The 18,921-nt window shown below is 46.1% G+C and overlaps 1 protein-coding gene across 1 annotated transcript in view; it reads left to right on the plus strand.

Moving 5' to 3' along the window:
• Positions 1-18,921, plus strand: part of shc3 (SHC (Src homology 2 domain containing) transforming protein 3) — a 60,143-nt gene that overhangs the window by 14,043 nt on the left and 27,179 nt on the right. The window contains exons 2-5 of the mRNA XM_036936877.1: positions 11,452-11,522; positions 16,196-16,259; positions 18,461-18,580; positions 18,704-18,769. Coding sequence (XP_036792772.1) covers positions 11,452-11,522; positions 16,196-16,259; positions 18,461-18,580; positions 18,704-18,769 — 321 coding nt within the window. The remainder of the gene's footprint in view (positions 1-11,451; positions 11,523-16,195; positions 16,260-18,460; positions 18,581-18,703; positions 18,770-18,921) is intronic.

Below are 18,921 nucleotides of genomic sequence, written 5' to 3' on the forward strand. Positions count from 1 at the left end.
GCCTGCTGCTATAGCTGAGACAGACACAAACCTGGCCTGCTGTTATAGCTCAGACAGACACAAACCTGGCCTGCTGCTATATCTCAGACAGACACTAACCTGGCCTGCTGATACATCTCAGACAGACACAAACCTGGCCTGCTGCTATAGCTCAGCTGGACACTAACCTCCCCTGGCCTGCTGCTATAGCTCAGCTGGACACTAACCTGACCTGGCCTGCTGCTATAGCTCAGCTGGACACTAACCTTCCCTGGCCTGCTGCTATAGCTCAGACAGACACAAACCTGGCCTGCTGATAAATCTCAGACAGACACAAACCTGGCCTGCTGCTATAGCTCAGACAGACACTAACCTGACCTGCTGCTATATCTCAGACAGACACAAATCTGGCCTGCTGATAAATCTCAGACAGACACAAACCTGGCCTTCTGCTATAGCTGCGACAGACACAAACCTGGCCTGCTGTTATAGCTCAGACAGACACAAACCTGGCCTGCTGCTATAGCTCAGACAGACACAAACCTGGCCTGCTGCTATAGCTGCGACAGACACAAACCTGGCCTGCTGCTATGGCTCAGCTGGACACTAACCTTCCCTGGCCTGCTGCTATAGCTCAGCTGGACACTAACCGTCCTTGGCCTGCTGCTGCTAACAGACACAAACCTGGCCTGCTGCTATAGCTCAGACAGACACAAACCTGGCCTGCTGCTATATCTCAGACAGACACTAACCTGGCCTGCTGATAAATCTCAGACAGACACAAACCTGGCCTGCTGCTATAGCTCAGACAGACACTAACCTGAAATGCTGCTATGTCTCAGACAGACACAAACCTGGCCTGCTGCTAAATCTCAGACGGACACTAACCTGGCCTGCTGTTATAGCTCAGACAGACACAAACCTGGCCTGCTGCTAAATCTCAGACGGACACTAACAAACCACTAACCTGTTATATCTCAGACAGACACTAACCTGGCCTGCTGCTAAATCTCAGACGGACACTAACCTGACCTGCTGCTATATCTCAGACAGACACTAACCTGGCCTGCTGCTATATTTCAGACAGATACTAATCTGCCCCGGCCTGCTACTATAGCTTGGATAGTCACTAACCTGGCCTGCTGCTATGTCTGAGACAGACACTAACCTGACCTGCTGCTATGTCTGAGACAGACACTAACCTGGCCTGCTGCTATAGCTTGGATAGTCACTAACCTGGCCTGCTGCTATGTCTGAGACAGACACTAATCTGACCTGTTGCTATAGCTTGGATAGTCACTAACCTGGCCTGCTGCTATGTCTGAGACAGACACTAACCTGACCTGCTGCTATGTCTGAGACAGACACTAACCTGACCTGCTGCTATGTCTGAGACAGACACTAACCTGACCTGCTGCTATGTCTGAGACAGACACTAACCTGGCCTGCTGCTATATCTCAGACAGACACTAACCTGGCCTGCTCCTATATCTCAGACAGACACTAACCTGACCTGCTGCTATATCTCAGACAGACACTAACCTGACCTGCTGCTATATCTCAGACAGACACTAACGTGACCTGCTGCTATATCTCAGACAGACACTAACCTGGCCTGCTGCTATATCTCAGACAGACACTAACATGAACTGTCCTGCTGCTATATCTCAGACAGACACTAACCTGGCCTGCTGCTATAGCTCAGACAGACACTAACCGCCCTGGCCTGCTGCTATAGATCAGACAGACACAAACCTGCCTTGATGCTATAGTTTAGACAGACACTAACCTGCCTTGATGCTATAGTTTAGACAGACACTAACCTGCCTTGATGCTATAGCTCAGACAGACACTAACCTGGCCTGCTGCTATATCTCAGACAGACACTAACCTGGCCTGCTGCTATATCTCAGACAGACACTAACCTGGCCTGCTGCTATATCTCAGACAGACACTAACCTGACCTGCTGCTATATCTCAGACAGACACTAACCTGGCCTGCTGCTATATCTCAGACAGACACTAACCTGGCCTGCTGCTATATCTCAGACAGACACTAACCTGACCTGCTGCTATATCTCAGACAGACACAAACCTGCCTTGATGCTATAGTTTAGACAGACACTAACCTGCCTTGATGCTATAGTTTAGACAGACACTAACCTGCCTTGATGCTATAGCTCAGACAGACACTAACCTGACCTGCTGCTATATCTCAGACAGACACTAACCTGGCCTGCTGCTATATCTCAGACAGACACTAACCTGGCCTGCTGTTATAGCTCAGACAGACACAAACCTGGCCTGCTGCTATAGCTCAGACAGACACAAACCTGGCCTGCTGCTATAGCTCAGCTGGACACTAACCTACCCTGGCTTGCTGCTATAGCTGAGACAGACACACACCTGGCCTGCTGTTATAGCTCAGACAGACACAAACCTGGCCTGCTGATAAATCTCAGACAGACACAAACCTGGCCTGCTGCTATAGCTCAGACAGACACAAACCTGGCCTGCTGATAAATCTCAGACAGACACAAACCTGGCCTGCTGCTATTGCTGCGACAGACACTAACCTGTCCTGCTGTTATAGCTCAGACAGACACTAACCTGGCCTGCTGCTATAGCTCAGATAGACACAAACCTGGCCTGCTGCTATAGCTGCGACAGACACAAACCTGGCCTGCTGCAATAGCTCAGACAGACACAAACCTGGCCTGCTGCTATAGCTCAGACAGACACTAACCTTCCCTGATCTGCTGCTATAGCTCAGCTGCACACTAACCTTCCCTGGCCTGCTGCTATAGCTGAGACAGACACAAACCTGGCCTGCTGTTATAGCTCAGACAGACACAAACCTGGCCTGCTGCTATATCTCAGACAGACACTAACCTGGCCTGCTGATACATCTCAGACCGACACAAACCTGGCCTGCTGCTATAGCTCAGCTGGACACTAACCTCCCCTGGCCTGCTGCTATAGCTCAGCTGGACACTAACCTTCCCTGGCCTGCTGCTATAGCTGAGACAGACACAAACCTGGCCTGCTCTTATAGCTCAGACAGACACTAACCTGGCCTGCTGTTATAGCTCAGACAGACACAAACCTGGCCTGCTGCTATAGCTCAGACAGACACAAACCTGGCCTGCTGCTATAGCTCAGACAGACACTAACCTGAAATGCTGCTATATCTCAGACAGACACAAACCTGGCCTGCTGCTATAGATCAGACAGACACTAACCTGGCCTGCTGCTATAGCTCAGACAGACACTTACCTGGCCTGCTGCTATAGCTCAGACAGACACTAACCTGGCCTGCTGCTATAGCTCATACTGACACTAACCTGGCCTGCTGCTATAGCTCAGACAGACACTAACCTGGCCTGCCTCTGTTGCTCAGGCACACAGTTAACTGCCTTGGCCTGCTGCTTTAGCTGAGACAGACACTAACCTGGCCTGCTGATATAGCTCAGACAGACATTAACCTGGCCTGCTGATATAGCTCAGACAGACGGTAACCTCCCGTGGCCTGCTGCTATAGCTCAGCTGGACACTAACCTTCCCTGGCCTGCTGCTATTGCTCAGACGGACACAAACCTGGCCTGCTGTTATAGCTCAGACAGACACAAACCTGGCCTGATGTTATAGCTCAGACAGATACTAACCCTCACTGGCCTGCTGTTATAGCTCAGACAGACACTAACCTGGCCTGCTGTTATAGCTCAGACAGACACAAACCTGGCCTGCTGCTAAAGCTGAGACAGACACTAACCTGGCCTGCCGCTAGAGATCAGACAGACACAAACCTGGCTTACTGCTATCAGACAGACACTAACCTGGCCTGCTGTTATAGCTCAGACAGACACAAACCTGGCCTGCTGCTATAGCTGAGACAGACACTAACCTGGCCTGCTGCTATAGATCAGACAGAAAACAAACCTGGCTTGCTGCTATAGCTCAGACAGACACTAACCTGACCTGCTGCTATAGATCAGACAGACACTAACCTGACCTGCTGCTATAGCTCAGACAGACACAAACCTGGCCTGCTCCTATAGATCAGACGGACACTAACCTGGCCTGCTGCTATAGATCAGACAGACACAAACCAGGCCTGCTGCTATAGCTCAGACAGACACTAACCTGGCTTGCTGATAAATCTCAGACAGACACAAACCTGGCCAGCTGCTATAGCTCAGACAGACACAAACCTGGCCTGCTCATAAATCTCAGACAGACACAAACCTGGCCTGCTGCTATAGCTGCGACAGACACAAACCTGGCCTGCTGTTATAGCTCAGACAGATACTAACCCTCACTGGCCTGCTGTTATAGCTCAGACAGACACTAACCTGGCCTGCTGTTATAGCTCAGACAGACACAAACCTGGCTTTCTGCTATAGCTCAGACAGGCACTAACCTGACCTGCTGCTATAGATCAGACAGACACTAACCTGGCCTGCTGATAAATCTCAGACAGACACAAACCTGGCCTGCTGCTATAGCTCAGACAGACACTAACCTGAAATGCTGCTATGTCTCAGACAGACACAAACCTGGCCTGCTGCTATAGATCAGACAGACACTAACCTGGCCTGCTGCTATAGCTCAGACAGACACTTACCTGGCCTGCTGCTATAGCTCAGACAGACACTAACCTGGCCTGCTGCTATAGCTCATACTGACACTAACCTGGCCTGCTGCTATAGCTCAGACAGACACTAACCTGGCCTGCTGCTATAGCTCAGACAGACACTAACCTGGCCTGCTGCTATAGCTGAGACAGACACTAACCTGGCCTGCTGCTATAGCTCAGACAGACACTTACCTGGCCTGCTGCTATAGCTCAGACAGACACTAACCTGGCCTGCTGCTATAGCTCATACTGACACTAACCTGGCCTGCTGCTATAGCTCAGACAGACACTAACCTGACCTGCTGCTATAGCTCAGACAGACACAAACCTGGCCTGCTCCTATAGATCAGACGGACACTAACCTGGCCTGCTGCTATAGATCAGACAGACACAAACCAGGCCTGCTGCTATAGCTCAGACAGACACTAACCTGGCTTGCTGATAAATCTCAGACAGACACAAACCTGGCCAGCTGCTATAGCTCAGACAGACACAAACCTGGCCTGCTCATAAATCTCAGACAGACACAAACCTGGCCTGCTGCTATAGCTGCGACAGACACAAACCTGGCCTGCTGTTATAGCTCAGACAGATACTAACCCTCACTGGCCTGCTGTTATAGCTCAGACAGACACTAACCTGGCCTGCTGTTATAGCTCAGACAGACACAAACCTGGCTTTCTGCTATAGCTCAGACAGGCACTAACCTGACCTGCTGCTATAGATCAGACAGACACTAACCTGGCCTGCTGATAAATCTCAGACAGACACAAACCTGGCCTGCTGCTATAGCTCAGACAGACACTAACCTGAAATGCTGCTATGTCTCAGACAGACACAAACCTGGCCTGCTGCTATAGATCAGACAGACACTAACCTGGCCTGCTGCTATAGCTCAGACAGACACTTACCTGGCCTGCTGCTATAGCTCAGACAGACACTAACCTGGCCTGCTGCTATAGCTCATACTGACACTAACCTGGCCTGCTGCTATAGCTCAGACAGACACTAACCTGGCCTGCCTCTGTTGCTCAGGCACACAGTTAACTGCCTTGGCCTGCTGCTTTAGCTGAGACAGACACTAACCTGGCCTGCTGATATAGCTCAGACAGACATTAACCTGGCCTGCTGATATAGCTCAGACAGACGGTAACCTCCCGTGGCCTGCTGCTATAGCTCACCTGGACACTAACCTTCCCTGGCCTGCTGCTATTGCTCAGACGGACACAAACCTGGCCTGCTGTTATAGCTCAGACAGACACAAACCTGGCCTGATGTTATAGCTCAGACAGATACTAACCCTCACTGGCCTGCTGTTATAGCTCAGACAGACACTAACCTGGCCTGCTGTTATAGCTCAGACAGACACAAACCTGGCCTGCTGCTAAAGCTGAGATAGACACTAACCTGGCCTGCCGCTAGAGATCAGACAGACACAAACCTGGCTTACTGCTATCAGACAGACACTAACCTGGCCTGCTGTTATAGCTCAGACAGACACAAACCTGGCCTGCTGCTATAGCTGAGACAGACACTAACCTGGCCTGCTGCTATAGATCAGACAGAAAACAAACCTGGCTTGCTGCTATAGCTCAGACAGACACTAACCTGACCTGCTGCTATAGATCAGACAGACACTAACCTGACCTGCTGCTATAGCTCAGACAGACACAAACCTGGCCTGCTCCTATAGATCAGACGGACACTAACCTGGCCTGCTGCTATAGATCAGACAGACACAAATCTGGCCTGCTGCTATAGCTCAGACAGACACTAACCTGGCTTGCTGATAAATCTCAGACTGACACAAACCTGGCCAGCTGCTATAGCTCAGACAGACACAAACCTGGCCTGCTCATAAATCTCAGACAGACACAAACCTGGCCTGCTGCTATAGCTGCGACAGACACAAACCTGGCCTGCTGTTATAGCTCAGACAGATACTAACCCTCACTGGCCTGCTGTTATAGCTCAGACAGACACTAACCTGGCCTGCTGTTATAGCTCAGACAGACACAAACCTGGCTTTCTGCTATAGCTCAGACAGGCACTAACCTGACCTGCTGCTATAGATCAGACAGACACTAACCTGACCTGCTGCTATAGCTCAGACAGACACACACCTGGCCTGCTCCTATAGATCAGACAGACACTAACCTGGCCTGCTGCTATAGATCAGACAGACACAAACCTGGCCTGCTGCTATAGCTCAGACAGACACTAACCTGGCTTGCTGATAAATCTCAGACAGACAAACCTGGCCTGCTGCTATAGCTCAGACAGACACAAACCTGGCTTGCTGCTATATCTCAGACAGACACTAACCTGGCCTGCTGATAAATCTCAGACAGACACAAACCTGGCCTGCTGCTATAGCTCAGACAGACACTAACCTGAAATGCTGCTATGTCTCAGACAGACACAAACCTGGCCTGCTGCTAAATCTCAGACGGACACTAACCTGGCCTGCTGTTATATCTCAGACAGACACTAACCTGGCCTGCTGCTAAATCTCAGACGGACACAAACCTGGCCTGCTGCTATAGCTCAGACAGACACTAACCTGAAATGGTGCTATGTCTCAGACAGACACAAACCTGGCCTGCTGCTAAATCTCAGACGGACACTAACCTGGCCTGCTGTTATAGCTCAGACAGACACAAACCTGGCCTGCTGCTAAATCTCAGACGGACACTAACAAACCACTAACCTGTTATATCTCAGACAGACTCTAACCTGGCCTGCTGCTAAATCTGAGACGGACACTAACCTGACCTGCTGCTATATCTCAGACAGACACTAACCTGGCCTGCTGCTATATCTCAGACAGACACTAACATGAACTGTCCTGCTCCTATTGCTCAGACAGACACTAATCTGACCTGTTGCTATAGCTCAGACAGACACAAACCTGCCTTGATGCTATAGCTCAGACAGACACTAACCTGGCCCGCTGCAATATCTCAGACAGACACTAACCTTGCCTGGCCTGCTGCTATTGCTCAGACAGACACAAACCTGGCCTGGCCAGATGCTCCAGCTCACACTAACACTAACCTGGCCTGCTGCAATAGCTCAGACTGACACTAACCTGGCCAGCTGCAATAGCTCAGAAAGTCACTAACCTGGCCCTACCCTGCTGCTATAGCTCAGACATACACAAACCTACTCTGGCCTGCCGCTATTGCTCAACCAGACACTAACCTGTCCTGCTGCTTTATCTCAGACAGACAATAACCTGTCCAGCTGCTATTTCTCAGCCAGACACTAACCTGGCCTGCTGCTATATCTCAGACAGACACTAACCTGGCCTGCTGTTATAGCTCAGACAGACACAAACCTGGCCTGCTGCTATAGCTCAGACAGACACAAACCTGGCCTGCTGCTATAGCTCAGCTGGACACTAACCTTCCCTGGCCTGCTGCTATAGCTGAGACAGACACACACCTGGCCTGCTGTTATAGCTCAGACAGACACAAACCTGGCCTGCTGCTATAGCTCAGACAGACACTAACCTGGCCTGCTGATACATCTCAGACAGACACAAACCTGGCCTTCTGCTATAGCTCAGCTGGACACTAACCTCCCCTGGCCTGCTGCTATAGCTCAGCTGGACACTAACCTGACTTGGCCTGCTGCTATAGCTCAGCTGGACACTAACCTTCCCTGGCCTGCTGCTATAGCTGAGACAGACACAAACCTGGCCTGCTGTTACAGCTCAGACAGACACTAACCTGGCCTGCTGATATAGCTCAGACAGACACAAACCTGGCCTGCTGCTATAGCTCAGACAGACACTAACCTGGCCTGCTGATAAATCTCAGACAGACACAAACCTGGCCTGCTGCTATAGCTCAGACAGACACTAACCTGAAATGCTGCTATATCTCAGACAGACACTAACCTGACCTGCTGCTATATCTCAGACAGACACTAACCTGACCTGCTGCTATATCTCAGACAGACACTAACCTGGCCTGCTGCTATATCTCAGACAGACATTATCCTGGCCTGCTGCTATATCTCAGACAGACATTATCCTGGCCTGCTGCTATATCGCAGACAGACACTCCCCTGGCCTGCTGCTGTAGCTCAGACAGACACTCACCTGGCCTGCTGCTATAGCTCAGACAGACACTAACTTGCCCTGTCCTGCTGCTATATCTCAGACAGACACTAACTTGCCCTGTCCTGCTGCTATATCTCAGACAGACACTAACTTGCCCTGTCCTGCTGCTTTACTGTAGCTCTGCTGTTGTACTTGTTGTTTGAGTCACAACGAGTCTGAGACTGGAATTCTGATCCAGGATTAGTTTTTCCTTCATCATCATATGGAATAATATATGAATTTATGATGAAGTGTCTCAAAGTAATAGTGTGTATCTAGTTTCAGTGCCCAGATTCCCCAAACACTTATTTCGCAAGAACTTAAGAAGGTTCTTAAGAACAAAAATGAAGACTACATAAGATGGTTCTTATGCAATTCCTCAACAATATCTTAAGACTTAATGATTTTCTTACGAACTTCTGAAATATCTTCTTACAAATCTTCGTAAGATGTTTGTTGCTAGGCAACCATTTTTAGCTACCTCTCTAGCTAGCTAATAAAACACACTATAATTAAACACACTACAATAAAACACACTACAATAAAACACACTATAATACACATCATTAAACATATTTAAGAAAAGCAATCACATTCTGTAACATATAAGTCTCCAATCAATAATGTTAAATGCCTGAAAGGAATACTGTTATTTTTCCACACATAAGGGGCAAAAAAAACCTAACCAGATTTCCCCAATTCTGTGGAGACCAAAGGGATCTCCAGAGTTATCTATCCCTTAGAACGGGTTTGGTCATTTGTACATCTAAAATTAATCAATGAAGTAATGTACAGAGGAAGTTTCTGCAAGACTACTGTGTAAATACATAAGAGCTCTCTTCGTACAGACAGAGAGGTCCAGTGATGATTTTAGCATGTAAATCTTGGTGGGGAAAAACAAAAAAAATTGGGATGTATGCCAGCAAAGACACCACACAACACTAAACAATACATTAATTGCATTATAACGGTGACAAACGGTGCCAACAAACTGTTAGGGCCTACAGTACATAAAGCTGTTCCAACAGCAGAGTCCCAACAGCAGTACCAACACCTTACCACTGCTCCACATGGCTATCAGTGAAGCCTTGTCTGGCAGTGAAACAGTTAATTCAGCCTCATTTACTGCCATTAAAAAAAACATAGCTGATATGGCTGACTTGTTTAAACAAATGTGGTTTCTAATGACAATTGAGATTTACAAACTATGGCATAAGGGGACGACGACAAGCGGATAATTGGCAATCCGTAATTTAGATTAAGACATCAATGAGCGAGCTAGGACGGACGTAGTGAATATAACTATTTGTTCAGCACTTTTGAAATGTACAGCCACAGAATTCAGAATATGGGCCATTCTTCCAGTGTTCTCCCTGTACACCAAGTCAGAACCGTAGGATAAATAAAGGAGGCATATAAAGCAGACAATGATAGCTCTTACAATATTTGATGATTACATTTCTCTAATACAGGGGCCCCACCAAGTCAGAGCAGTAGGTAAAATTAAAAGGTGAAAATAGACCAAATAATTAGGGTGAAGCACATGGGCTACTAACAGCTTACTACACAACATCCACTTAGTATTATTAATATTACAATATTAACTCTCTTAGCTACTGTATACATATCTCCCTGGCATATTACAGCATACAAAACATTTTTGCACTCACCTCACCTCACCTTTTTGGACTCACTTGAAAAGGAAGGTAGCGCGGCGGTCCTTCGTGGATTTTTGGTGCCTTCAAGTCAAAACATTGAATCATGATGACATCACGGATCTTCAGGTCGTAGCTCTCGAGTTGGGTGAAAGTTAAAAACGTATTTTCACAGTCATAGTTTGATTTTCCCAGTTGTCTTGAACTCACTGAAGTCAGATTTTGCAGTTCCGAGTTAACAGTTGTTTTGAGCGCGGCACAAATCATGCTTCATTGACAGCATGGCCAATGTTGAATGTTTATAATTTCAAGCTAGGAAAAGAGACCCTTAATCTTAGACTTGGTACCTCACAGCCACTCCACTGAATAGCAAGCTAATGATAGCTTTGCGATGCTTGCAGTTAGCCACTTATTCCTTCCAAACCACTCATTGTTGAATTTGCGATTTCCAACTTGTTGTGTAATGTTTATGTCCAGTGGCCGATGAGCACCGATTTAACATCCGTAAGTGATTTTTGGATTGAGTCAATATCATGCTGAAGGTCACAAATGGCCTGCTGCACTGAAGAGGCACAGGAATAAACAACTGTGTCATCTGTGCCCTTGTCCTCTTTCTCAGACTACAATGGCAGCGACTCCTGTGGCGGGCGGGGCGCAGTGCACGCTAACCAAGGTTGCCAGGTGCACAGTGTTTCCTCCGACACATTGGTGCGGCTGGCTTCCACATTGGTGCGGCTGGCTTCCGGGTTGGATGCGCGCTGTGTTAAGAAGCAGTGCGGCTTGGTTGGGGACGCATGACTTTCAACCTTCGTGTCTCCCGAGTCCGTACGGGAGTTGTAGCGATGAGACAAGATAGTAGCTACTAAACAATTGGATGCCACGAAATTGGGGAGAAAACGGGGTACATTTCAAAAAAATAAAAAAATACAAAAAATAGAATGGCTGCTTATATTATAAGAGGTAGAATTGCAAATATCCTGGGTGTTAAAGTCACATTGTTTTGACATAATTAAATGCTTCACATTTTAACATTCATCCATTAACTAATTGAATCTCTTCTCTCTCTCTTCTAGTATTTGGGTTGCATTGAAGTCCTTCGGTCGATGAAATCACTGGATTTCAACACGAGATCGCAAATAACAAGGTAAGAGATTCATGTATTTTGTTGAAGGAAATGGATACTATGTGGGAGCAATTTATTATGTGTTGTGTAATCCATTTCACCCACATCTTACCCATACTTTATCCCTGTTTTACCCAAATGTACCCCTATTTTACTCATGTTTTACCCCGGTTTTGCCCCTGTTTTACCAATGTTTTTATTTTACCCATATCTTACCCATATTTTATCCCTGTTTTACCCCCATTTTATCCCATGTTTTACCCCCATTTTATCCCTATTTGAGCCCATGTTTTACCCATATTTTATCCATATTAACCTGTTTTACCCCCATTTTATCCCTATTTGACCCCATGTTTTACCCATATTTTATCCCTATTTGACCCAATGTTTTATCCCCATTTTATCCCTATTTGACCCCATATCTTACCCATATTTTATCCCTGTTTTACCCCCATTTTATCCCTATTTGACCCCACATTTTATCCTTATTTGACCCCATGTTTTACCCCCATTTTATCCCTATTTTTGACCCCATGTTTTACCCCCATTTTATCCCTATTTGAGCCCATGTTTTACCCATATTTTATCCATATTAACCTGTTTTACCCCCATTTTATCCCTATTTGACCCCATGTTTTACCCATATTTTATCCCTATTTGACCCAATGTTTTATCCCCATTTTATCCCTATTTGACCCCATATCTTACCCATATTTTATCCCTGTTTTACCCCCATTTTATCCCTATTTGACCCCACATTTTATCCTTATTTGACCCCATGTTTTACCCCCATTTTATCCCTATTTTTGACCCCATGTTTTACCCCCATTTTATCCCTATTTGACCCCATGTTTTACCCATATTTTATCCCTATTTTTGACCCCATGTTTTACCCCCATTTTATCCCTATTTGACCCCATATCTTACCCATATTTTATCCCTGTTTTACCCCCATTTTATCCCTATTTGACCCCACATTTTATCCCTATTTGACCCCATGTTTTACCCCCATTTTATCCCTATTTGAGCCCATGTTTTACCCATATCTTATCCATATTACCTGTTTTACCCCCATTGCATTCGGAAAGTATTCAGACTGACTTTTTCCACATTTTGGTACGTTACAGCCTTATTGTAAAATGTTTTCAATTGTCCCCCCCACCCCCCCCATCAATCTACACATAATACCCCATAATGACAAAGCAAAAACAGGTTTATAAAAAATAAAAACTGATATATCACATTTACATAAGTATTCAGACCCTTTATTCAGTACTTGGTTGAAGCACACCTGTATTTGGAGAGCTTCTCCCTCCCCCCTCTCATTTGCTAGCATTTAAAAAAATCTGTTTTCGCTTTGTCATTATAGGGTGTGTAGATTAATCATTTGTTTTATTTAATGCATTTTAGAATCAGGCTGTAACGTAACAAAATGTGGAAAAAGTCAAGTGGTCTGAATACTTTCTGAAGGCACTGTACCTCTTATACTCACCTAACTGACCCCCTTTATTTAAATTAATCTCCACTGTCCCCAACAAATAGAAACATTAGAAGAAGCCTGTATTTTCTATGGTTGTTTATTGAATGACAAGGCCATGGCTGCCAGTAGAGCTGTGTCTGTGAGAGACGTGGGGCCTGTACTGTGAATATGGCATGTCTGTGTCACGTTCACTTTTCTGCTTGAGTTCATGGAGTCAGCTAGCTGGTTTAAACCAGAGTGAAAGCTGTGCTCAGAGCCACTCTTCATTGTGCGCCTAGCATTCTGTCTGGTTTAACCAGCAGCGTTCACACTACTGCAGGGCAAGGACCACATGATATTGTACCATCCATTTATGAGAGAGAGAGAGAGAGAGAGAGAGAGAGAGAGAGAGAGAGAGAGAGAGAGAGATGGAAAGGGGGAGGGAGAAAGGTAGAGAGAGAGAAATAGAGAGAGAGAAATAGAGAGAGAGAGTGTGTGTGAGAGAGAGAGGGCGAGATAGATAGGGAGAGATGGAGAGAGGGGGAGAGAGAGAGAGAGAGAGAGGGAGGGAGAGAGAGAGAGAGATGGAGAGAGAGAGAGAGAGAGCGGGAGAGAGGGAGGGAGTGGGAGAGATGGAAAGGGGGAGGGAGAAAGGTAGAGAGAGTGAGTGAGAGTGAGTGAGAGAGAGAGATGGCGAGATAGATAGGGAGAGAGAGGGAGAGATGGAGAGATGGGGAGAGAGAGAGATAGGGGGAGAGAGAGAGAGAGAGATAGGGAGAGAGAGAGAGAGAGAGACCCTTAATCATTTGTTGTTTTCAAACTTATGTATGTATAATGTTTACTGTTAATTTTTATTGTTTATTTCACTTTTGTATATTATCCACCTCACTTGCTTTGGCAATGTTAACACATGTTTCCCATGCCAATAAATCCCCTTGAATTGAATTGAATTGCGAGAGAGAGAGAGAGAGAGAGAGAGAGATGGAGAGGGGGGGAGGAAGAAAGGTAGAGAGAAAGAGAGAGGGAGAGGGAGTGGGAGAGATGGAGAGGGGGAGGGAGAAAGGTAGAGAGAGAGTCAACTTTTGGTATACTATAAATAGACTTCCTATTCTAAAATAATTGAGAGCATGTATTTAAAGACGGTGATAAAAATAAAATAAACACATTTCAATAAAGACATTACAAATAAACACATTTCTCTCTCATCACCACCAAAGCTACTGCTATAAATGTACTGTAGCATAACCCTGTTCTTTTGTTTCTTATTGTATTATTAGGTGCATTATCATCATACCACTCTAGAATCTAGAAGGAAGCTGTCTTCAAACAGAGGGCCAGGATTCAAACACGTATTTCCCTTGTCTCTATCTGTTGTAGAAGAATGCAGGTAGCCTAGCGGTTAGGAGTGTTGGGCCAGTAACCTAAATCTGTCGATGTGCTGTTGAGCAAGGCACTTAACCCTCATTGCTCCTGTAAGTCAGTGTCTGCTAAATGATTAAAATGTGAAATGCTACCGTTTGTTAACCGGCTGTCCTCTAGGTCCTCCAGAATCCATAGACATACAGTGCCTTCGGAAAGTATTCAGACCCCTTGACTTTTTCCACATTTTGTTACGTTACAGCCTTGTACTAAAATGGATGAAATAAAACACATTCTTCAGCAGTCTACACACAAAAACACATAATGACAAAGTGAAAACAGGTTTTTAGAAATTTTAGCAAATGTATTACAAATAAAACAGAAATACCTTATTTACATAAGTTTTCAGACCCTTTGCTATGGAACTCGAAATTGAGCTCAGGTGCATCCTGTTTCCATCTAACATCCTTGAGATGTTTCTACAACTTGATTGGAGTCCATCTGTGGTAAATTTCATTGATGGGACATGATAACACTCTAGAATCTAGGAGGAAGCTGTCTTATAGCAGAGGGCCAGGATTCAAATACATATTTCCCTTGCCTCTATCTGTTGTAGAAGAATGCAGGTGGTCTAGCGGTTAGGAGTGTTGGGCCAGAATGGCCTTGGTCAGGGAGGTGACCAAGAACGCGATGGTCACTCTGACAGAGATCCAGATTTCCTCTGTGGAGATGGGAGAACCATCCAGAAGGACAACCATCTCTGCAGCACTCCACCAATCAGGCCTTTATGGTAGAGTGGCCAGACGGAAGCTACTCCTCAGTAAAAGGTACATGACAGCCTGCTGGAGTTTGCCAAAAGGCACCTAAAGGACTTTCAGACCATGAGAAATAAGATTCTTTGGTCTGATGAAACCAAGATTGAACTCTTTGGCCTGAATGCCAAGCGTCACGTCTGGAAGAAACCTGGCACTATGCCTACGGTGAAGCATGGTGGTGGCAGCATCATGCTGTGGGGAAACCTGGCACTATGCCTACGGTGAAGCATGGTGGTGGCAGCATCATGCTGTGGGGAAACCTGGCACTATGCCTACAGTGAAACATAGTGGTGGCAGCATCATGCAGGGGAATGTTTTTCAGCAGCAGGGCCTGGGAGACTATTCAGGATCGAGGGAAAGATGAACGGAGCAAAGTACAACGAGATCCTTGATGAAAACCTGCTCAGGAGTTCAGACTGGGGCGAGGGTTCATCCTCCAACAGGACAACGACCCAACGACCCTAAGCACACTCTCTCTGGAGAGAACTGAAAATAGCTGTGCAGCAACGTTCCTCATCCAACCTGACAGAAGATCTACAAAGATGAATAGGAGAACCTCCCAAAATACAGGTGTGCCAAGCTTGTAGCGTCATAGCTATGAAGACTCGAGGCTGTCGTCGCTGCGAAAGGTGCTTCTACAAAGTACTGAGTATTTTTAAAAAATATATATATGTATTTTTTAACCTTTATTTAACTAGGCAAGTCAGTTAGGAACAAATTCTTATTTTACAATGACGGCCTACCCCGGCCAAACCCTCCCCTAACCTGGGTGACGCTGGGCCAATTGTGTGCCGCCCTATGGGACTCCCGATCACAGCCGGTTGTGATACAGCCCGGGATCGAACCAGGGTAGTGACACCTCTAGCACTGAGATGTATTGCCTTAGACAGCTACGCTACCTAGGAGCGAAGGGTTTGAATACTTATGTAAGACACTGTATTTCTCTTGCATCTATAAGACTGATGATTGCTAAGCTTACCCGTTGTTTTACCAGCTCTATTTTCTGTGGCATGGAAGAGTCACCATCCTGTCCTTGTGTCCTTCTATCTCTCTACCACCAGAGAGGCCATCAGCTTGGTGTGTGAGGCAGTCCCGGGGGCCAAGGGAGCACTGCGGAAGAGAAAGGTACCCCCGAACTTACTCCCCATATCTGGGCAGGGAGGGAGAGAGCGAGAGAGTGAGAAAGAGATTGAGAGGGAGTGTGTGTGTGTGTGTGTGTGAGTGTGTGTGTGTGTGAGAGAGTGAGAAAGAGATTGAGAGGGAGTGTGTGTGTGTGTGTGTGTGTGTGTGTGTGTGTGTGTGTGTGTGAGAGAGAGGGGAAGGGATGGGGGTGTGGGACTGTGTTCTCTGTGTGCGTGGGCATAGATCCAGCCCACGATGAACAGTGAGTGTTCAGCTATGGTCAGCTCTGCTCAGTGACTCATGTAGAGCAGAATATCACTAATCAGGAGGCTGAGCTGGAGATGGGGAGCCATGCAATGTGTCTGTATCCTCGTAGTGTGGGGTGTTGATCCATGCCATGTGTTTGACCTGAAGATGGAGAGCCATTCTACGTGTGTTACTGTGTGGATCCATGTTTCTGTCTTAGAGAAGCTTGCCCTCATACTATGGGGTATGTGTCATTGTGGTGTTGTGTGTGTGTGTGTGTGTGGGGGGGGGGGGGGGGGGGGGGGGGGGGGTATTAATGAGATGGATATGGGGAGCCATGCTAGCTAGCTATGTGCCTGAGAGAAGCGTGTCCTCTTACAATACATTTAATCAGAGCAATATTCAGGTTGGATTCCATGCTAGCCTTTCCAATGTATATATGTGTCTAACACATATCACAACTGGCTCTGCCTGAAATAATATAATAATATAACAATATGATGCCCTTAAACTGTAGACCAGCGGTCACCAACAGGTTGTCGATCTCCAAGACATTTCTAGTCGATCGCCAAACATTTCTGTAAAAAACAACAACGACAAAGCCTTGTGTTCCTATAGTTTTATTAGTCTCGGGCTGTTGGTGGTAGGTGCAGCCAATTCAGCTGCCCTGCGCGCCGGGTAGGAAAACTGTTGCCATTTCATGTGTCTGAAGGTACAAACTCTGCCTTCCCGGTGGGCGTGGAGAGGAAATCAAGTGCACTACGCCATCTCTGGCCTATCAGATTGCTCAGATGACCGAGTCTGCAGTAACGTAGCAGGCATACAAGAAAGCTACGGCAAAATTGATACTGTGAGATTTCAAAACGTTTAAATCCATATGAATAGAGAGACTGTCAACGAAGACAGCAAAGAGCTGCTGTTTTTGTGAGTTCATGTTTAATTTCTTACTCAGCACTGTCAACACTTTGTTTTCAACACTTTTATAGGCCATAAAATGCACGTTCTCCCTACTTCCACTCAGCGCTACAACCAGCACTGCAGCTGTAATGAATGAGTAGGAAAGTGTCTCTATAGGCTTGCGTTGTTATTATTAGCGGCTTGGGTCTTTTTTAATATCGAGGAATATTTCACTCTCTCTGTTCATAGGAGAAACAACATGAACTTGCGCATTAATGCGGTGCGACTCAAGTTTCTCTATCAGCTGGATGACCATGTCCCTTTTTGGTCAGTGTCAGTGGAGGAAAGGGAGAGCGGAGGGATGTTGAGAGACTGACCCTCAGTTTGCTGCTCTCTCCCTCTGCTGAGATTGACCCTCAGTCTGCTGCTCTCTCCCTCTGCTGAGACTGACCCTCAGTCTGCTGCTCTCTCCCTCTGCTGAGACTGACCCTCAGTCTGCTGCTCTCTCCCTCCACTGAGACTGACCATCAGATGCAGGCACCATCAGCCCAGTAAAATAAAAAGCGGATTATTTAAACGTATGCTCACTCAGCTGTGCCTCACAAGTAATACAACAATGGATCTATTACCGGTATGATCATATAGCCTACCTCAAAATGTTATTTTTTTTTTTTTATAAATGTCCCGAACAACAATGCATTGGTAGGTGAATTCAGGCAAAGCCAGTATGGTGATAATGTATTGGCCTATAGCTTACTGAACAAACCTCATTGCTACAGTACTGTTTTTAATTGGTTAATGTTACATTTTTTAAGTCATAGTAATAAAAAATCAGAGCGGGTAGATCTCGACATGCATTTTGACTCAGAAAGTGATCTTGACTCAGAAAAGGTTGGTGACAACTGCTGTAGACTATCAGAGTATATCAGCTGCTTCAGTGTCCTGGCACTTTGGGTTTCTGAATAAAAGGACCAAACAAAATGTATTATTCATATTATTATTGCTCTATTTGTGTATGATGTACAACTCATCTCCTACCTGCCTCTCTTCTCTCCCCCCAGCCTCCATCTAAAGCCCTGTCCAGCATCTTGGGGAAGAGTAACCTTCAGTTTGCTGGGATGAGCATCAATTTGAATATCTCCACTAGCAGCCTCAACCTGATGACCCCAGACTCCAAACAGGTCAGTTTACAAACAATGCAAAGTTCCCTTTCGTGAAGAAAATATCTTTCTGTAAGAGATGTCAAGAACAGTTAGGCCTACAGTGTTATTTGATTTCCTGATCAATGTGTGTGCCTCTGCCAGATCATAGCCAATCATCATATGCAGTCCATTTCCTTTGCATCAGGAGGAGATCCAGTGAGTGATCCAGTAAGAACCATTTTTTTTTATTTGAACCTTTATTTGAACCGTTATTTAACTAGGCAAGTCAGTTAAGAACAAATTATTATTTACAATGGGAAATGTGGTTCACAAACACAAGGGGAAAAACAGGAAGATTTATGGAGCCACGTTTTATCTGT

The sequence above is a fragment of the Oncorhynchus mykiss genome, chromosome 12 (genome assembly GCF_013265735.2).
Source record: "Oncorhynchus mykiss isolate Arlee chromosome 12, USDA_OmykA_1.1, whole genome shotgun sequence".
In the NCBI taxonomy this organism is placed as follows: Eukaryota; Metazoa; Chordata; class Actinopteri; order Salmoniformes; family Salmonidae; genus Oncorhynchus; species Oncorhynchus mykiss.